Genomic DNA, 22059 nt, shown 5'->3' on the forward strand with positions numbered 1-22059 from the left:
CTCCAATGATCCATCTGTGTAGGGAGGCTTAATGAAAAAGTCACTGTTGTTGGACACTATTTCCACACTGATGCTAAGAAACATTTATGAGGTTTCTCTGGTATTGCTGTCCTGGCCGACAAGGCTGTAACTTGCTAGCCTGGCTCCAGACTTCCAGCAATTCAAATAGATCTGGTGTTGAGCTGATTTGCAACTGTTTCTCTGGCTGGAGAAGGCCATCTTTTTAGGATGAGTTTAGAATGAGGACGCCATCATCCTACACAGCTAGCGAGCTATCCAGCTACATCCAAGGTTGAACCAAGGTCAAAGGTCAAAGCATAAACACAACCTTCCTGTGACTCTTCACTGACCGTGTGTAAGATGATGCCTCTGAATTTATCGGTGTTTTTGCTTTCTTTTCAGTGAGGATACATTCCTTCCCTGAACATGTTCACCAACAAAAACCCATTCAAGATGTCACTGACTTTAAAGTTCACAACAACATGCAGAGATTTGTATAGTTTCTTCTCTGTGTCAGCAAGAGATGGGAGAAGGAGGCTTTGAGACCCTCTCTCCTGTATTTCCTGCACCTTCCCTATTCACATTGACTAGGTGAGAGAGCAATAGCAGAGAGATGTATGATTTTGAGTAAAATTGAGAAACCCATCTGCACATCTGCATCACAAAAAAATCAGCAAGATTAAACCAGGAGTGCAAAGAGTATTTGTAGGGAAGCAAATGAAAAACATTCTCAGAAAAAGAAAAGAGTGTTTTGTTGATACTAAAACTCAGTGTCTTAGTGTATTTAAAATATCATTGAAAGAATATTCGAAGACAAAAGCAGCACTAGCTACCTCAAAAACCTCACCACCAGCCTGGATGTCATCTCAGATAACTTTCAGAAAGAAGCTCGCAACCTTGGTGTCATTTTCTCTCCTCTGCTGACTTAGGTCATCCATGCCTTTATTTCCTCAAGACTCGACTACTGCAACGCTCTGTATTCTGGTATTAGTAAGGGAAATATTCATAGATTACAGCTCATTCAAAGTGCTGCAGCCAGGCTTTTATCTCGCACTAAAGAGGAGTGACCACATCGCACCAATCCTCGCCGCCCTTCACTGGTTACCTGTAAGTTTTACAATTGATTTTAAGACTACTTGTTTTTAAGGCCCTGAACAGCCAGGCTCCTGCCTACATCTGTGATTTGACCTTGAACTCCCTAGAAGCCAGACCGATGCCTGAGATCCTCTGGCAGAGCTCTACTAATGGTTCCAAAGTCTCGTCTTGTCACTAAAGCTGACCGAGCCTTTGCTTTGCGTGTGGAACTCCCTGCCTCAGTGGCCTCTTTTAAGTCTCTTCTCAAATGTCACTTTTATTGTATGGCATATGTTTGCTTTTTATGTCATTACTGTTATTGTATTGTTTAACGTTGATTCAATAGATAATTCATATTTTATATATATATATATAGTTTTAAGAATGGATCATGTTTATTTTACTGTACAGCACTTTGTAACTTGATTTAGAAAAGTGCTATACAAATAAAGTTACTATTATTATTATTATTATTATTATTAAAACACATGTCAGAATTACCTGTCATCCAATTGGCTACTACCCCTGCGTTGCCATGGTGAATTCCCCACCGTTTTGCTGTTTGGAAAGATCTCCTCCATGAGCTCTACAGTGGATTTACCCCCCCACGTGTCCAGGAGGGGTGCCAGAGAGCGGTCCTGCAAGACCTGGATAAAATAAAAAAGGAAGAATCAAACTATGTGAAACAATAATTTGATAAAATAATGAGCCTTCTCTGACTTGTTGTCCACATGACCTCTGGGTTATGAAACAGGCTCTGTTAGGACTCACAGGTGGACTTCCTCCAAACACCCTGTCTTCACATGACCTTTAGGTCACAAAAAAGGCCCTGCCAGGACTCGGGAGGTCACTAATTAGGTCACAAATTACTAGTTGACTAGATAAGTGACTCTCTCGATTTACAACAGCCCTGCTTGGAGAACTAATCTGATATCTTCCATTCCATGATGAGGTTTTGCAGGATTCACAATGATGAACACATGAATGTTGAGAGCCAATTGGAAATGCCAGTTTATTCATTTATGACCTACATTCTAACTTAGTAAACTGAAAAATTCACTTTCCAATATCCCATGATCTGGACTGCTTAAAGGACTCCTACGGCTAAAAGACACAGAGAACAGAGAAATGACTTTGCTTTGCAGAAGACAAAGACATTCCTGTAGCCTTCACATGAATAATTTTATGTTATTATTTCATTAGCGGTTATAATTATATGTATGCATATAGATTGCCATAATAACAAATATTGCTACATGTTTGCCATTTATGACATTTATTTAACATTGTCTCCCTTACCAACTCATTTATTAGGCTACTAAGGATGATCTTTTGTGATTCATAAAGGTGTTTAGTATCCTTTAGCAACTGTGGAGGTCCAGAACTGTGACAACTCTGGCAACCGCTGCTAACACATTTCCAGCACACCCAGTCACATGGTGTGTGAAGATGCTAATCCTGTGCCTGCAGAGAGAGAGTGCAGATTAAAACAAGTTGCCACGTGGGACCGACAATGGCCATATTCTCCTGGAAAACATATCAGCTGCCCAAGCTGCGACGTGGGACTGTGTGAATGTGCGGCCCACACACAAGAATCGACTTCACCTCCACCTCCCTTCCATCGCAACTTCTCCTCTGGCCATCTAAAACACCAGGTGAAACTATACTTTTCCTAAGATATTTGAGTTTGACGCAATTCCTAAAGGTAATTTAGTGTTAGATCAGGAGTAGAATCTCCCTCCAATATAATATGACATTGGAAATTATTTCCCTCTGCTTCCCCAAACCTCTCAGCTGCAGAAATGTGCATTATTAAAAAGATTTCACTGATTACTGTAAAGATTCCTTCTCCTGTTTCCATTAATTAGGACATTAAAGCATCACCTTCTGCTTTACCTGGTACATATTGGTTTCCATTAAATCATTAATTGTTTGGGCTGTAAAAGAAATTACATTAATGTATTCATTGATTGTTCATCCCTGTACTCATCACTGTATTCATGGATGTATTTATTTGTTCATGTGTAGTTAGTAGTTTGGTCTGTGTCTAGTTAGTAGTTTAAAAACCTTTCATTTTTAAAGAACTAGATTATGTGGTTTGTATGTGAAATATAATTTTCCCTGTTCGAAGGGTGGTGCCACCGATGTGAATTCAATGCGGGTTAAAAACAGAGACAGAAGTAGGTACGATAACAAGGTAGAGTCAGAACTGGGTAAAACAAAACATACAGAGCCAGAATCAGAGGATGTTAAAGGCGTACTAACAATATGTCAAAGACAAAGATAAAGTCAAGACTAGTTATTAGAAAGAACAGTCAGAACTCGGTACGGTGACAACAAAAAAGTGTGAAAACTATACCTAATGCTAATGATCAATGTGTAACAAAGAGTCTGACACGATAACAAGTCAGAACTAGGTACAATCACCAAGGCAAAGTCAGAATTACATAGGTAATCCATTCACATTTATTCAAGGTAACTGCCGACGCAAGGTACCCACCAACTGCCGGGCCAGCGCCTCTGCTCGCAGCTCCTCGGATGTCTTTTCCCTCTTGGGGATGGGCTGGTACTGAAGACTTAGGCTGTCCTCGGAAGTGGTGGATATAGTGATGGAGGTAATGGTGGAGGGCTTCAGGGAGGGAAAGAGGCTGGCCATAGGTGCAGGAAAGATGGAGGAGGAAGGAGACATCGGAGGGGAGTGGAGGGAAGACTTCCGGGTGGGAATGATGGGGTTGTTTAAGACCTCCACGCCAGGACTAGAGTACAGGGGAGAGAACGGAGTTAAGGAAAAACAGAAAGAGCAGGTCCAAAATGATAATATTTAAATTCGGGTGAATATAAAATATTGCACAACAAACCTTCCCACAGTCTGGTTTCCAACTTCTGGCACCAACTCGAGGGATGGCGCAGGAGGAGGAGGAGAAGGAGGAGGAGGGAAGTCTTCCACGAAGCTTGTCTCTTTGATTGGCAGAGAAGGTGACAGAGGGGCAGGATTTTGGAGGAAGACCTCGTCAAAGTCAAAATGCGACAGGCTTGTTTCTAGTGGCTGCTGCTGGTCGATGGAGCTGAAGAGGCTGGACTCGGAGATTCGCAGTGAGGACAGGCGCTGGCAAATGGATGGACGGGAGAATGGGGAAGGAGACGACATGGGGCTACCGCTGTCCTTCCTGTTTGGTGGGGCTGCAAGCTGGAAATGGGGAAGGGGTGTTGGCGTCACCGATGAAACTCGATTGTTGTTTTCTGCAGAATGCTCTCTACTCATCTCTAAACTGGAGGCTCTCCCTCTGTACATGTCCTTTGCAGTGTCTTCTAATACGCTGGTATCACTCAAACTGTGTCTTGTCTGTCTGTCCGTCACCGGGGTTTCATTGGAGCCAGTAGCGTTAAAGCCATCACCTGTGCTGGTTGGTGGGATCCCTGGGAAGGTTATGTCATCCAGGTTGGCCTGGCTCAGCCTCTCGCTAGCATGCCACTCAGTGTTACCTTCATCCTGAGTCCCGGATGGGGAAAAGGGGGAGGGCAGGCCAACGGAGGCTGCCAAGGTGGAGGTGCTGTTGGCTCGCTGCCGCTCTGAGTTTCTCCGTCGCTCCCTGCGAGTGACCGGAGTGTGGGAGGAGCCTGGGTGTAGGATCAGAACACAAGGAAGAGAGAATTCAATGGCGAATCACAGTGCTAGGACATATATTTATGTAGTGGTCACAATGAACGTCTCCCACATTCACAAACGCTGGAGCATTTATGACCCTGAGACCCCCTCCGGATCTGCAAACACACTTCTCCTTTCTCATACAGGTGTCAATTTGGAGACTTGCCATACACAAACAAGTAACCCTGGAAAAGATATGTCATCCAGATAACAAAGTGTATAACCATATTTTTTTTTTAACGCATATATTTTTTAGCTTTTCTTTCAGAAGCAATTTCCTGCAAGCAAGTACATTAGTGTTGTTTATTTTTTAATTTTCATACGTGATAGGCTGCTTTCTTTCAGGGAGTTGAGAGGAGGCCACAAGATTGAAGACTATGTGGTGTAGTGAACACCATGTTTTAAAAAAATGTTTTGCTCACCTTGCGATCCTGCAGGCTGGACGGTGTTCATACTGTTCTCAGAGTGTTGAGGGGAGACGAGGTCCCCTGATACCTGGATGTCTGCAGTTCTAAGAGACAGACAGACAGGTAAAGAAATAATGAAAGAAAGGGAGGAACACACATTCAGTCAGATAGTTATAAGATAGAATAGAATACTTTATTGATCCCACACCAGGGAAATTCACTTGTTCAACAAGATTCAACACGTACAGGAAAAAAGAGTGATAGATCAAAACAAATAGACATCATATAGAAATATAAATAAGAGGTATATACACTACATACACCTCTCATTTATACAGATATATTACTGTGCTGTGGGTTACGATATGTTCTGTATTAGAATTGTCTTTTACTTGTGTCTATAGTCCTGTTTCTTCACAGTGACTATTACAATTTCCTGGTTATATTCAGATACTAGACACACGTTCGTGAAAATACACACACACACGGAATTCTTGAAGTGACCTCTAACCTTCATATTTTCAGAGCAAACATAGTTTGAGTTTTATGTCAATAAAGATTGGAGTCGATAATTAGTTTATTTTTCTGTCTCTGTGACAGGGAGTTTTCTCTGCTTCCTTAAATTCCTCAGTCCCTCCCTCCTTTAACTCCTCCCATTCACTCCTTCCTTTTTCTTTTTGTTTAAATTTCTGCTAAAGACGCTGATGCTACACAGAACTTCTTCTCCTCCCATTAACCTCTTCTGAACTCTTTCACTCCTTTTAACGGCCTCTCTCCTTCTTTCTTTCCTATCATCTGAACCCTCTCATTTTACTCCTCCTTCCCTTCTCTCATTTCCCCCTTCTCCTCCTTCCATTTCACCCTCTCCATCGCTCTCTTCTCTCTTCTCCCCTTCTCCACCTTTTCTGCCCTCAACGCCACCATTTTTCTGTTCTTCTCTGTTTACCTGTGTCCCTTCCTTCCTTCCCTCCTTTTCCTTACAGTTGTTTCACCTTCTCCATCCCATCTCTTCTTTCCCTCCCTTCTTGTTCTTTCTCTTCTCTTTTTCTCTCACCTCCTCCCCACTCTCATCCCACATGTCCTCCTTTCCTTTGTTCTTTTCCTCCTCACCTCCTTCCCCTCCTACATTTTTTTCCTCTTCCGTCCTTTGCTCCCTTCATCTATCCTTCCCATAACTCCATTATTTCCCTTCTCTTCTCTTTTTTCCTCCAATGTTTCAAATCCTCTGTGCACCCTCTTCTTTCCCTCTCCTCATTCCTTACTTCTTGTCTTCCATCTCTCTCTCTTTGTGGTGCCAGCAGCATGGCACATGGACTCATAAGGCCAGAACTGGTTTGAAAACAGCAAAGAGCCTAAAGCACACACACACACACACACACACACACACACACACACACACACACACACACACTGGATGACTGTTAACATCCTATTATGGAAGAGAGCTAAAATATCTGCTCAGAAATGATCCGAATTTCCATGATCCCTTAGTTCTCCATAAGGAAACAAACAGCAGTCTTGACATTTTGCTAAAACCAGTTAAAATTAGTTGTGTTTCATTTTATTAACAGAGTAACATGAATAAATCATCAGACATAAAACAACTGTGATGAATGATCATGCACGACTGCACTTCAGCCAAAGAGGGTTTTATTCTATACATGCTAGTTAAGGTTACTGAACATAACTGGGAGACATGATAAATCAGGTGAAATGGGCAAGACGGTTGATAAACTGTGAGAACCCATAAGGAAAAACCTGGTTTGGTATTTGAACCATCAGCTGTTTGGTCACATGATCACATGGTCTGAATGCAGCTGTAGCATACCTGTCCTCAGGCACAGAGTGGCGTCCAGGTCCTGAAATGAAAACACCAAATGTCCTGACATCACCTGGAGGGAAGTCCTGCAACACATACACATAGACAAAGTCTTTTAGACTCTTTTGGAACTCTAATTCCACTATTGTTGTTTGTTCTCTTCTAATGGAGTCATATTGTATTCATATTTCAAATAATTTCTAATTCATATCATTGTAAATCACCCACTGGGGATCCGTAAATTTTATATTATCTTATTATTTTGTGACACAAAAAGTTCAGTCTGACCTTCATCTGTCTCAACATATTGAGAACTTGTAGTCATTTTAAACAATAAAATGTTGTCTATTAAACAAATGTGACACTTACTACATTGCGTGTACATTCTAAAATAAATGTACACGCAACTCTCTAAATTCTTCCATCTCACAGAGAAAATAAGTCAGGTCGCAATGAAATTTGCTTTATTGGCAACAGTACTGCCAAAGCTAAAGGAAAATACAAAAATGACCCCAATTCAATTCATATAGTTTATCGAATAAATAAAATCATTTTATTTCTGTATATTGAACATAGAATAATATTATCTAATAATTTCTCTACGTCTTCTGTCATTACAGCAGTGTCTCCTTCGCGCGGCAATAACAGCAGCCATCTCTGTGCACCTTCCTTTCAAATGTATTAAATACAGATGCTGTTGCACTCACATGAAATTGCGTATGGCTTGTTCGATCACATTGTGTGTAGTAAATAAATGTATTTGCATGTTATCCTCCCATTACTTTGTATAATAAAACTGAAACGCCCCAAATTGCATATTCATTAGGGGAAAGTACTAAATGAACAACAGGTGCTATCTTGGACTTTTGAAAGACGTCATTCTGCGTGCACACTGTTAGTAGATCAGCTTGTGTTCATTTGCTGGTGATATCAAGTTTGCACATGTTTTTACTCAGGCAAAACCTTAGTAAATCTGGCCCTTACAAAGGTAAAATTATTCTGTTTCTATGAATCACTGAGTGTGTACATTATCCTTATCCTTATCAGCATCTTCCTCATCTGTAAATCCTTTTTTGGTGGCCTTCCAGACATGTACTAAATAAAGAGTACTGAACTTGACAATAAACACGTATTCCTGTGTCTGTGTGAGAAAACACACACAGCACAAGCCTGAAGTCTCCTGCTTCTCCAGTGAAATGAGTCAACCACACGTGTGAGAGCACAGAATCAAACTGTTTTTAGATTTACATTCTTAAGAAACTCAACTTCCCACTATCCCACTCATCACAGATTACAGTGTAAAATAAGTACTGTCACCACCCTGCAGTGAAATCTATTGATTAAAGTAAGAGGACGGAGTATGTGTTTGTCCGACTGAACTGTAATGATGTCACTGTGAGATAAAAGAAGAATTCATCCTTTACTGCATTCTTAAGAACTCTGAAGATGTTTGTATGATGTAGGCCTATGTATACAAGTGTGTGTGTGTGTGTTATCTTTGCCATCATCCACATCGGACAGCGCCCAGCCACCGTCTCCGGCTCTCTGGCACCTCACAGGAAACTCTGAGGATTCTAGGTATTTCCTGTGTGACCCCTTGCCAAATGTCCCGTAACAGCAAATAGTCAAATAAATGGTAATGAAAAGAGGAGCGGTGAGATGTCATTTCTGTATTGCCGTTGTAAGAAGCAAATAGTACGTTTTTAAGTTGTGGTGTTATGATTGTCTATCCTTATTTAGAAAACTGCTCCTGATATTTTAATTCGATGCACACATCATGATAGTTCTTCCAACTGTTCCACAATGTTGGATTGAGCCCTTGCCTGTCACATGCCTGAAGCTTGCAGGCGTGTTTACATGCAATTCACATAGGTAAGTTACTTTCTCACATTGCTCCATATACTGACCTACAACAAAGAAGTTCACTTTCCGAGCCATGTGTTTCCAAAACACGGAGGCAATTATTTTATCTTCTAGTACAATGATTGTGAGGAAAACAGTAGACATACGGCTTTCACGTTTGCACGTTGGTGACACAACACAGGTCTGTGCTGGATGAGGTGACGCTGCAATGAAGGAAGAGGGCGAGTTTTTTCACGCAGGGCTAGTTGGTCAGAGCGCTCTGTGTGATCTATGTTATTGTAATATTGGTTTCATATGCAAACACTGTTGCTCGTGATTCTTTTAGTTTAGTCACTCTGTTTGATCGTTGTTTCTTACTTTATGACTTACTCTTTCTGTAGCCAACGGATTAAGTTGTTCAATCAAAGAATCACCGTGTTGAGTAAAGTTTTTGTAGTAACATCATCCTGCTCACCACCCACATACCCACACACAAGCAATGACAGATGAGCTCCTCAGGGGTGGGTACGACCATGACTGCAGTGTTACCTGGTTCAGTCTCTCTACTGTTGGGGAGGAGCGGTAGTGTTGAAGAGTTGTTTGTCTCTCCTCAGATCTCTCCAGGAGATCCTCAACAGAGGCCGACTTCCTGGTGCCCTGAGCTGACCCGGCCCTTTGCAGGGCCCCGTTGAGCTGCTTGGAGAGTCCCAAGTTGTACTGAGGATCTGCGGCCAGCTGCTGTTGGTCCAGCCCTGAGTCTCTGCTGGATGACTGACTCTGTCTACTGAACCCTGTTGCAGGGGCGAGATTCTGGATGGTCTGCGCCTGGGACTCAGGAGAGGAGCCAGGAGGAGCACTGGGAGGAGAGACCAGGATAGGAATTAATACATTGTAATAACAAAGAAATAATCTACCTTTATATTAAAACGTAAATGTTATTACAATTCATTTGGTGCTGGACATGAATTTCTCCACCACATTTCGTGGCAATCCGTCAGATAGCTGACATTAGGTTTCATCCTCTGGGGATAATAAGATATTCCAGTCTAGACAAAAGTGGTGGACCAACTAACTGACAGACCGACATTGCTTAAGCCATGCCCCTAGTATGGCTAAAAAACAGTGTTAGATGCAGCTAGTCTCTGGTTTTTCTTACCTAGGAGGTGGGTGCACCGGAGGCCTCGGAGTGGTCACCCTGCCCGGGTAGAAGAGATTGGACTCGAGGCTCCGCAGGTCGGCACCAGGAGGGAGAGTGGAGCAGAGACGCCTCTCTTCAGAGGAGAAGCTTGGATCTGTGCCAGAGTCCTGGAGGGAGAGCAGGCTGGAAGTGGAGGAGAGGCTGAGGGTGTCTGAGTGACGATGAGAGAGAATGGAGAGAAGAGAAGGGGAAGAAGGGGAGGAACCAAAAAGGAGAAGGAAGAAGAAAGGAAGGACATGATTAATCTGTTAATCTGTTCCGCTCCAAGTCTTTCAAGTTAATATTCACTTTGCCCTCTATCCTTCATCCACTCATGAAACCATCACACCTCACTCATCCTTTTTCTTCCCTTCCTCCCTCCACCCACCTGTATGACTGCTGTTTTCAGGCTGTAGATACACACTGCGAGACCTCAGTCCACTCCTCTGTTCTCCCTCGTCTCTTTTCATGCCTCTCTTCCTCTCTATATACTCAGCCAGAGCGCTGTGCTGAAGCTGCCGTAAGTTGGGCCTTGACGTAGCAGTTTGAGAAGCCCTGCTCCCGACACGACTTGCTGCAAGCTCGAACATCTTCCGCCGGTCTGCCACGCTGGTCTCTGACAGACAGGGAGATTATGGTCAAAGCCCATGGTTAGCAACATAAACACTTATACACATGTTTCAGACGCACAGATGTTTTTGATGTGCTATAATAGATGCCCAACAATCACAATTTTGACATTACTATCAAGCTAATTTGTTTTATGAGCAGCTTCCAGGCAGATCCTTAGAGGTGGATAATGAAGTACCAGCACAATTATGATGATTAGATTTCTAAACTCAGAATGAGACTGAAACTTTTCAATACTCAGCCTGATTCTCACAAAACTAAGCCTTAGTGAGCACAGAGCCACAGCTGGCTCAGCCTTTCAAAGTAATTCCTAAAAGGCAGGTTCTGCGTCACCAGCAAGCTAGCTCATTTTTTGGGCTAAGGAACTTTTTCACAAACAGATGTTTTTTCTGGGCTATGAGCTTTTTAAAAAACATTTAGAATAATATAAATTTTATGTAAATTTAATTTGTTAATTTAATTTTTTCACGTCATTAATAGTATGTATACATATATACATATATATATACAATTTAAATGAATTTACACAAACAATGGCTAACAACGCAGTAGATTTATCTCATTGCTTGTCTAAGCATTAAACATGTATCCCATCTTATCAATCAGCTGTTGGCCTGCCATTTTCCTCCACAACACAAATTTTTCATTACATTTTATATGATGTCTTTATATGTTTTGCTTTTGTCTTCGATAACTTCTACGATGTCATGTCAAAACTAATTTGCTTTATTTTCATTAGTTTGGTGTGCATTTAACAAGTGCTGTATGACCCAAGTCATTTTGATCTCAATCACAAAAATATTGACTTGATTATTTGGAGATCCCGTGGCAGGTATTGGGAGAGTCTATAGAGGGGTGTAAGGCCCTGCTTTTTATTTACCTCCTCCACGCCTGAAGATGTCAGCAGTCTCGTCATCAGAAATCCCGACCTCATTCATGTTCTCTGGCTCTGAGTATGAGCGCTTCTTCTGGTCTGCTCCAAGACGCTTGCGGCCGCAGATCCGCATCAGAACAGGAGGTCCAACAGGCGGGACTTTGGGGAGCGCTGGGGGGCTTGGCCCTCGAATCTCTGGGCTAACCACATGCCGCTCCTTCGGGGTGTGAGGGGAGGTGACCAGTGGTGCAGACTGTGGTGTAATGACAATGCCCTGTGGTTTTGGCATAGTTTTTGGGCCTTTTTTCTCCAGGCTGTGGTGCTTGGTAGTGACGGGCGGAGGCTGATGGCTGATGGAGGAGGAGATGGGAGAAGGAACTGCAGGAGGCGGAGGGCTGGTCGAGGAGCTGAGGTCTCTTCGTCTGAAGGAGGTGGATCGCAGGACTTTAGACTGGGCATCTTTCAAAGAGTCCCTATAAGATCTGATTAGAGACAAATGTCCAACATCAGGATGGTCCCGTCTACACCTTTTACCTTTTATTACCATGCTTTTTTGATGATCTGATTGAGAGAGCTGAAGTGGAAAGCGTACGGGTGTGAATGCACCCAGGACACATTGAGGACACACTGAGACAGAATTTCTTCAAGCAGTGCATGCGAATGTGTCCTGGGCCACATAGATGCGCATAGATGTGCGAAAACAAAAAGAAGGAGCCACAAAAACAGGCAAAAAGGTTTCTCATCTTAGATGGAGTACATGTAAAAGACACTGTTTCCTGATGGAGAGATAGCATTAATTGTTGCTAAAGTAAACACTAGCCGCACGGCTAACTGTAAACAGTTCAGTTAGTGAAGCTAGCGGTACCATTAACGCTACCTGACTTTGCCTGGACTAGGATGTCATAGCACCAGGGGAGTGTTGCTGTTTACAGAAAGAGGAGGCTTAACTTAATAAAACTAATAAAGCTTTATTTAAAGTTTAAAGGTAATAGGACTGCTAGTGGCACGGCTTACCACAGCTAGCAGCAGTTAGCAACAAGTAAACTATCTGAAAAGGAGAGATGAGGTAGAGGAGCAGCTGTAGGACATCAGAGGGAAAACCAGAAAATATTCTCTCCATAAAATATGATCCAGTTTCCAATCATAAGGTTGTGTGTTTGTATAGTTATCAGTGAGGGACGGCCCCCAGAAACACATAGCCCTAAACCCCTAACTCTAACCCTAAACCCCTAAATACCTGCTGAAGGACTCTGACCTGTTGAAGGATGTGTCCTGCATGGAGCCCAGCATCTCTTGGATGTCCTGTCTCCAGGAGAAATCTTTGCTGGTGTCACCCTCCCTGGATTCATCCAGCTGGAAGCTGCTGCGACTCCTCTGGAGGGCTGAACTGGGATCTGCTGGGGTCCTGAACATCACACAGAAGTATGTAATATAATAATTTGGAACAAAATAAAACTGGCCAAAATTGAATATAGGCTGAAATTGTGATACAGTTACCAATATAAATACATTTATTGGGATAATACTGTGGCATTGCAAAAATGTTCACGTTTTTAGTTATACATTTATATATATAGTTTTATCAAGTACCCGTAACCCTGTTTACCTGTATTTTATGTGTTCACTGCTGCTTCCCTTGCAGCTCAGAGTCCTGTGTGCTCTGGTCCCATTGGTGCTTCTCTCCAGCATGTTTCTGAGGTCATCTGCTCCACAGGCGGCACTGCGGCCTTTCTCAGACATCTGATTCAAAATCAGAAAACATAAAGCAGTGAAGCAGTGTCACCAACAACAATGAGCAACATTGTCAAATTTAGCTTAGTTTGTGATGCAGCAAATCTTGCCTGCTAAGTCAAAATATCCATGCATTTCAGTATTAAGTAGTGTGTGACTGACCCTCATTGTGTCATTTTGAAAACTTTCTCTGTTGAATCATCAAAAGAAAACATGGTGATCACAAATGTAAAGTTTGGTTTGAGTTACCCTCCGATGGGTAGGTTTGCTGTGGACGTTGGTGGTGCTTTGACTGCGCTGCTTTCCGGTGCGTTCCCGACGTTCGAAACGACTGACCTTCTCCAGGACAGAGAGGCTACGGGCAGGTCCCTGGCTGCCATCACCAGAGCTACTGTTGCCATGGCTGCTCGCAGAGGTGACACTGTTGGGGCTCGCGCATTGCTGGACCTCGGCAAGGGCGATCTCCAGGCGGGTCAGTGGGTGTTCTCTGTCTTTGTCCCGCTCTCTGTGGTCACAGTGCTGGTACTGAAGAGCTGACGAGTCACTGAGGAGATGGAAAGAAGGCTGGGAGGTAGAAGGAGGTGGAGCCTGAGGCTGAGGTTGAACAGGTGAGTTGAACTGGGTGAGCTTGGAGGACGCCCCTTGCTCTGAATCAATGCTGGTCTGTTCCATTGATCTGAAAAGAGGGAGGAAGGAGAAGAGAATGGAGGGCAAGAAGTAAGAGAAAAGGGTACATTAAGTATATCCAGCAATTAAATGAACTAACCAACCAGTCACTGTCAGAAAGCTGCTTTTCTAGATGGAATTTTTTTATCTGGTAAAAAAACATATGAGTTTGTGTTGATGGGCCCAGTAGCATTATGTTAATGTCAAACCAACATCCTCTCCATTTGTTTCTGATTTGACTGGCTAGCAGCTAGCAGCCAAAGGTGAACCATTTTCTGGTAAAGGTATTAGGTTTGACATTGCATTGGCTGAAGCCCTCTGCTCCAGGAGCAAATGAGGCTCATTGGAACTTCATGGGAGAAGACTTTTCTGCAAAGCCAGTGTCATTGAAAATAACAGAAGTGTCTATGTTGTTAAAGGATTCTGACCAGTTGGAGGATTTTGACCTGCTACAGGACTTTAACCAGATGAACGACTGACCTATGAAGGACTCGAGGGACTGCTGTTTAAATAGTTGCTTTATCATGCTATGAGGTCAAGTTTATTTGTATAGCCCAGTATCACAAACAATATCATGTGACAGTCTGAGCTCTCTAAAAAGAAGAGGAAAAGGTCCTCAAGTGTTTCTTCATCCACTTGTTTTTCAGTGCAGACAGTAATTCTACAGCTGGGAGCCTCACATAGCCAGCAGAATGGGCCACAAATTACCTGTTGGTGGAAAACAAACATAACTCATTCGATTTTTTAGATGTTTTTGTGGAGCTGCTGATTGCATCTCAGAGGAGGTTCACAAAGTGAGAGAGACAGAGACAGACTCTGAAATCTCAAAATACACCAGCCATCCTGCCATACTGTACCTGCTCCTGCTTCCCCTCAAATGGACAGGTGTACAGGGTTCCCTCCACTCTTGTGAGGATTGGGGCCTGAGTCCAGGAGTCGACTGGATATGGGAAATATGGAAATCCTGGTTCTGTTCCTGGAACACTAGGCTGTGGGGTCCCTGGCTTGTATGAACATGGGACCCTTGCAAGCTCTGACCGTGAGGTCCCTGGTGGTTTTGGGGCCTTTGGGCCCCTGCCTGTCTCTCGGTTCCCCCTCCAGCAGTTTTCAGGAGGGGTCTGTAGAGTCCAAAGTTACACTCATCCTGCTGAGGCCTGGTAAAAGCAGAAGATTGCGTACAGTATTAAAAACCAATGTGAAAAATTTTATAGCTCTGTAGCACAAAATCTCTCCAAATAACTAAAACTTTTTACAGTCAGCTGGTGTGGTTGATGACAAAACAAAAAAACAGAGTTGTTATCTGAAATATCGATATAAAATCACCTGTCTGCTTCTTGTGCTTGAGTCCTGAGCTGTGGTGTGACAGATGCTGAGGAAGAGGAATATGGGTATGGTGAGGAAGAAGTGTTATTTTGGTATCCATTTTCTGTAGCTATCATCCTTCCATCCCCCTGCGCCTCTGTGGATCCTTCCTCTCTCCCTCCGACGCCATGCAAGGCCTGGTGCTGCTGTCGGCTGCTCTCCTTTGCCAGAGCGGGGTAGGCTCCGGAGGAGCCTGGCCTGGGGCTGACGGTGGGCATCTGTGCATACTGGGGCTCAGGCTGGGGGACAGGGTACATATCGGTGGGAAGAATGAGCCGACCAGACTGGGGGCTGGGGCCTGCTGGTCCTGTAGGGGAAGAGGGCTGGGGAAAACTTCCACCCTGTCGGGGCTTTGTGGTGGGGCTGCTCTCTGGGCTTTTCTCTATAACTGTGTGAAGTTGACCCTCAGCACTGTACGAACCTTTAGCTGGAACCACAGTAATGATGTTAGGTTAACTGCCTTGTTAGGTGGGATCCTATTTTGTCCTTAAAATTAGTAATATCATTTAAAGGGAATGAAAATATACCTGCACATGAGGCCACAGGGCCACTGGAGTGATGCCAGGAACCCTTCTGTAAAGACCTGAGTAAAACACATTAGATCAGATGCAATTAGATTAGGGTATATGACATTTCATTTTACACATACTGTATTACATATTCATCCATCCATCAATTGTCAACCGCTTATCCTGTGTACAGGGTCGCGGGGCTGTGTTACATATTTCACAACAAAATTTTAAACATACTCTATCATTTTGTACATATACTGTATTATAACATATCTCTTGTTTTGGAAAATACAGTATTGCACAATACAGTATTGCCCAATGTGTTGTATTGTAGCACAGCAAATTGTGCTGTATTATATCATGGCATACTGTATCATATTGTATAATATCATAGGGTAGGGTATGGCATTGTGGTATGTCCTATTGTAGGGTATTATATTTCAACATAAAAGCATCAACAAAACATCAAATACAGCACAAGATCTACAAATCACAATACATACTGGTAAGAGCTAATAGCCCATTTTGCATAAATAGAATAAATACCTAGGGAAAGAAGTAAGAGTCACCAAAAAAGTGCAATCAATACAAGATAACAGTCTGGGGATAGAAGAAGAAAAGCACAGGAATGGCATGTTAGAGGTTAGGGGTTAGATGTGTTATAAGAGAAAGTGTTCTTGGAAGAGATGAGTTTTCAAGAGCTTCCTGAAGTTACAGAGGGACGCCCCTGCTCTGTGTGTAGGGATGGCAGAGCCAGGTGGCATTCGTTGGAGGATTGTAGTGGCCGAGAAGGAAAGTAAACTTTTCTCATGGAGTTTAGGTACATGGGTGCAGACCCAGTAGTCACTCTGTATGCAGAATTAGTGACTTGAATTTGATTTGAGGCCATGGGTAGCCAGTGGAGGTCACTGAGTAATGGAGTGACATGAGTCCTTTTGGGCTGATCAAAAAACAGATGCACTGCTGCGTTCTGAACCATTTGTAGGGGTTTCACCGCACAAGCTGAAGACCTAATTGGAGTGGGTAGCATACTGAGTGAGGTAGGGCCTGATTTGTCTCGGCACGACCCAAGTTTCTCACTACCTTGGTTGGAGTGATGGTTGAGGAGTCAATTTGTAGAAAGACTGCTTGGCTGGAATTACCAAGAGTTCAGTCTTAGCGAGGTTTAGTTGAAGGTAACAAGCCTTCATCCATGCGGATATGTCCGGGAGACAGTCTGTGATCTGCGCCGAGACAGTGGGGTCGTTTGTTGGGAAGGATAGGTAGAGTTGAGTATTGTCTCCATAGCAGTGGTAAGAGAAGCCATGCGAGCGAATGATCGGCACCAGGGAGGTGGTGTAAACTGAGAAGAGAAAGAGCCCTAGCGCCAAGCCTTGGGGCACCCCTGAGGAGAGGCAGTGGGAGGAAGATAATTGTCCTTGCCGCAGAACATTGTAGAAACTCCCTGAGAGGTAGGATTCGAATCACAGGAGTGCTTTGCATGAGATGCCCTGTGGATCCAGTGATTTACTGTGTCAAAGGCAGTTGATAGGTCAGGGCTGCAGCTTTGTGACCTTAGGGCTTCTGTCACAGACAAAAGAGCCGTTTCAGTAGAGTGACCACTATTAAAGATGTTGTATTATGCTCATGTTCAGGTTCATAATCTAATTTAGGGGTTGTAACCAGAACAGGTTTACAAGGTTTAATTTTCTAAAAACACCATATTTTTTGTCATACTGCACATTGCTGCAGCTCCTCTTTTCAACCTGTGTGTTGAACGCTTCGTTTTAGCTATGGAGTGATACATCTTGTCTCTAAATGATCTTTGTTGGGAGTTGCACATGCGCAGTTCCTAGTTAAGGACTACTAGCCAATCAGAAGCAGAGAAGGGCGGGTCAGTGAGAAGCCCATAAACAGCTTCAATTCAGCTGTACATGTTGTTGACCAGCTTGGCAACATAGACTGGAGCAAGAGTTTCAGAGTGGTGAGTTATTAATCTGTAACAAAAGTTTTTTTTTTCATCCATAAAGTTTTAACTGAGCTCTGTCTCTACATCACAGTAACAACTTTATGTCCATTGACTGCCTGGAGGGTAGCTAGTGTTTGGCAGGGAGGGGAGAGGTGTGTGCTGCAGCTCATTGTTTTTCCATCGCATTTTATGAGGGCGTGTCGAAAGGTAAAGGCAAAGGTGTAACCCAAGCCCTTTTGAAAGTGGTTGGAAAGGTCCCTGAAGCCAGAGAAGTAATTTATCACATGACTGATTGCCAGCACCGTGGTAGGAGATATGGCTTGAAGGAGACTGGTAGGAATTGGGTCCAGTGGGCATGTATTGGGACGTCTACGGGTCAGGAGTTCTTATACTTCACTCTTCGTGAGAGGAGTAAACGAGGAGAGTGAAGTGCCATTGACCTGGGAAGACAGAGGAAAAGATGTAGTAGGACTGCCACATATTAGCCTTGGTGTCAAGCCTTTTGCGCCATTTCCCAAGGAAGATGGAGAGAGACATGTATAAGGTAGCTACATGGTAGGTTTTCTTGTGCCGTGCTCACAGAGTAGGAGCTGACCGGAGCAGGAGTAGACAGGTTGATTTTGAGTGATTTAGAAAATTGTTATAGCCACCATTTTTCCTGTGAAGAAGGCAGCAACGGTATCGGCAGGTTTGTGGGTGGTGGAGGTGGAGGAGGATTTAGTAGCAAGTTGCGTGCTTATTCCATATATTTGTCGGTCTAAACAGAGAGAAGCAGACACACACAGACAGGAGAGAAGCTCCTCACACTAGATCATCAGACAAGGGAATGATCATTTTAACTTCAGCAGGAGCGACGCCTGCTAATCCAGGATGACATAAAATGCTTAATTTATGCAGTTATTTTAAATATAAGCTCTATGTGTGATTAGAAAGTGATCAGAGGGGCAGAATGGCTTAGAGAGTAGCCTGGCTGAGGAGGAGGAGGTGGTGAAATGCTACCTCCCATTTGTTTGGAGCATGTGACCAGGAATTACATATTGTACCTTTAAACAAAAGTAAAACACATTTGGGAACACAAGCTAGACTGAAAGTGTGGCAGACTTTGTGCTCTTGACTGTACCATATCCTCATCACCATTATCGCTGTCACATCTGGGTCTATTTTTGTATGAGAATCAATATTCACCCTGATTCCACAGACCCTACTCACCGTAGTGAGCGGCCGTGCTCTAGACTGGACCAGGAGTTTGGTCTCTCGTGGTTCCTGATGGCTGCATAGCTGTCGCTGCGCCTTGGAGGAGCTGGTGCCCCCTTTAGGCTTTCATAGGAGCTGCGGCTGGCTGCCGGGCCCCATATAGGACCCACGCTGTGTCTGTTTGAAACTGGTACACCAACACCGCTGCCACTGCCGCTACTGCAACTGCTGCCTGGGCAAAAGACCCTGCCCATTGAACCTGGAACCAATAGTACAAAGAAAAACAATGATCACACATCAAATTACACTACCAGAATATCATTCCTGAAACAGAAATTTTACCTTGCAGATCGCTTAGGTCCGGCCTCATCCCTACATCGCCTTTGGAATCGCTGTTGCATAGCACTGCAGAGGAGGTGGAGCTCAGCTCATGCCTTTGAGATAAGCCCTGCTGGGTGTTGTAAACAGTCTGGATGTAACGTATGTCAGCCTGCTGCATCTCTCCACTTCCTCCTCCTCTCTGAGAGACGGTCTCCAGTGAATAGCAGCGCTCTGGGCTGAAGGAGGGGGTGGAGGCATGGTACTCTGGAATACTAGAGCTAGTGGAGAAGGAGGAGTAGGCGGAGTCTCGTTTGCTGTGGAGGTGGTCAATGCTGTTGGAGGACCTAGAACACGAAAAGAAATTTAATTTGAGATGTTGAGATATTTATAGCTGTGATGGACAAACTCTATCAAATGGCTAGTCAAGCGATATTTGTTTGATTCATCATGCATCGGGCCCTGCGATGGACTAGCAACCTGTCCAGGTACCCCGCCTTTCGCCCAATGTAAGCTGCGATTGGCTCCAGCCCCCTGCGACCCTGTACACAGGATAAGCGGTTGACGATGGATGGATGGATGGATCAAGCATCGGGAGGGTGAGATTCCCTGGTTTGTCAAATTACTACTTAAGACTTGATTGCTCCTTCTGTTCTCCCTCTTCTAGTTTTTTGTGGGCACGTTGGTGAAAATGGGAAACACTGTTTAGGCTTGGTTGGTGCTGCACAGAAGATTTAGGACAGAGGTCTTTTGAAATCCTGCATGTTACCAGGACACCCAGCCGCTGTCGGTCAATAAATAGCTGCAATGCTAACTGCTACTACAACCACAATGTCTCCTTTTTACATTTTTATTTCTGTACAACAGAACAGCTAGGCTTTCACCTGCTTCCAGTCTTTGTGATCAAACTAGGTTAGACACATCCAGAACCTGCCTCTGTACTTCACAAACTTTCAGACAGTAACTGCTCAAGTGTTTGTTTGTATGAACCTGGCAGAGGACAGCTGGTGGCAGGAGGAATAGGCGGGGTGGGGTCCGCTGTAGGTGGGGTTGGCCAGTGGGCGGTGGTGCTGAGCTCCGGAGTGAAGCTGGGTGGACTGACTAGGGTCCAGGCTCTCCATGCTGCCCCTAGAGCTGTACTGGTCCGGACTCTTCCTCAGGTAGCTGCTGCTAGAGTCAAACCCACCAGACAGGTCTGTAGTCGAGGCACTGAAAGAGATAATATTTATTTGTTATCTAGGAGGCTCAGATAGATGCTTTGGGGATGGAAATGTGGCTCAATCATCACACAGACCAATCTTAGACAATGGAGCTTAAAGCTCAAATCAGCTTGCTACACAATGCTGATGTTTGAATGGTAAGATTTACTATATTCAGCATCTCAGTTTGATGTGTTAGCATGGTAAAATTTCCTAATTGATACTAAGTAGTAGTAGTAGTAGTAGTATACAGGGCCCTCACAGCCAGCTCGTCACATCTGTCAAAGATACTAGAAAGAATAGCCATGGGTGCCCATAGAACATGCCTATGTACAGGGTCACAGTGAATCTTCTTGTTATGGTTACAGGTTTTAGTCATTTCCTGTTTTATTTTGTAATACTTACCTCTCCCCTCACTTTACTTCCTGCCTTTGTATCCCACCAGTTTTGATTGTCTTCCTTGCCATGATTAGTTTCACTTGTGTCTAGTTATCTTCCATTCACTAGTGTTTTTAGTCCGTGTGTCTCCTTGCCACTTCGTCTTAGTCCCATCTGTCAAGCGGCATAGCCATTCCTAGTGTTTTGTCTTCCCTTTGTTTTTTCAGATCTTTACCTTGTTTTCTTGGACATTAACTGTTTCATTGACTTAGGATTTTGCCTGCTCCCTGTTGGAGTTGTTTGTCTGATTCGGACTGCCTTTTCTGGTTGTGATCTGTGCCTTCCTGACTATCCCATACGCCTTTTGTTCAATGACTGTGTAATAAATCACTGTTCCGCAACAGCTCTGCCTCTGCAGTCTACATTTGGGTCCTATTCCTCATGTTACTGTTTACCCTGTTTGCACAACCACAACACTTCTAATGCATTTACCTATCAGTTTCATCATTAGCTCTGTGTGACAGTGCACAAATATATGAAACGACATTAACTTGGTATGTATGTTTCCTAGATATTTATAATGTTATCCATGCAGAAGGCAATGAATGAAATAAAACAGGAGTGCCGGTCTGCTTATTGTTGTGGTTGTATTAGGGTTTTTATTTCTTCTCTTCTAGAAATAATTTATATATATGACAGATCTAACATGAGAGGTTCCTACTTTATTAAGCAGGTTTTATTTTCTTTGTGCATAAGAGGAAATAATTAAGTAAACAATTTAAGTCAGTGCTTTTTACAATGCAGTCACATTAATCTAAAAACATTCTATTCAGACTTTGGACGTATTGACGTGTTACAGAAATAGCCATAGGTGTCATTTACACTGGGGACACTGGGGACATGTCCCCATCACTTTTTTGAAATGGCTGATTTTCCCCCACAACTTAAAAAAAATGTTCTGAATATATAGCTTGCAGTTAAAAATCTTTAGAAAGGTTTATTTGCACATTAAGAACACATGCAAAGCCATTAAATTATAGAAGAAATAAATGTGCATTTCCAAAAAAGGAACTTGAGCAAAAAAAAAAAACCAAGCTACTGATTATAAAGTGACCCAAAAACGTGTGTATGCACCAATTAGTAACTTTAACAACATCTTGACACAGTTTCTTTATGGCCAAGTTTTCAGTTCTCTCCCTTTGAACATGACAAAAGAGGAGAGAAGACTAAATCATGCTTACATATGTGTTGTCTCAGCAGTAAAGCTGATATACAGGAGAAA

The 22059-nt window shown here is 43.4% G+C and overlaps 1 protein-coding gene across 4 annotated transcripts in view; it reads right to left on the reverse strand.

Moving 5' to 3' along the window:
* shroom3 (shroom family member 3) overlaps positions 1–22059 on the reverse strand; it is a 73004-nt gene that overhangs the window by 7794 nt on the left and 43151 nt on the right. For all 4 annotated transcript variants that reach the window (XM_038734116.1, XM_038734117.1, XM_038734118.1 and 1 more), the window contains 18 exons: positions 20191–20409; positions 19225–19547; positions 18898–19141; positions 15756–15811; positions 15190–15655; positions 14724–15020; positions 13450–13876; positions 13076–13209; positions 12725–12874; positions 11476–11951; positions 10354–10581; positions 9945–10137; positions 9338–9644; positions 6956–7032; positions 5143–5231; positions 3933–4692; positions 3575–3830; positions 1576–1721 (listed from right to left, as the gene is read on the reverse strand). In XM_038734116.1, coding sequence (XP_038590044.1) covers positions 1576–1721; positions 3575–3830; positions 3933–4692; positions 5143–5231; positions 6956–7032; positions 9338–9644; positions 9945–10137; positions 10354–10581; positions 11476–11951; positions 12725–12874; positions 13076–13209; positions 13450–13876; positions 14724–15020; positions 15190–15655; positions 15756–15811; positions 18898–19141; positions 19225–19547; positions 20191–20409 — 4848 coding nt within the window. The remainder of the gene's footprint in view (positions 1–1575; positions 1722–3574; positions 3831–3932; positions 4693–5142; positions 5232–6955; positions 7033–9337; positions 9645–9944; positions 10138–10353; positions 10582–11475; positions 11952–12724; positions 12875–13075; positions 13210–13449; positions 13877–14723; positions 15021–15189; positions 15656–15755; positions 15812–18897; positions 19142–19224; positions 19548–20190; positions 20410–22059) is intronic.

This window comes from Micropterus salmoides, unplaced genomic scaffold (genome assembly GCF_014851395.1).
Source record: "Micropterus salmoides isolate LMB-PRFRI ecotype aquatic unplaced genomic scaffold, ASM1485139v1 Ms_hic_scaffold_20, whole genome shotgun sequence".
Lineage (NCBI taxonomy): Eukaryota > Metazoa > Chordata > Actinopteri > Centrarchiformes > Centrarchidae > Micropterus > Micropterus salmoides.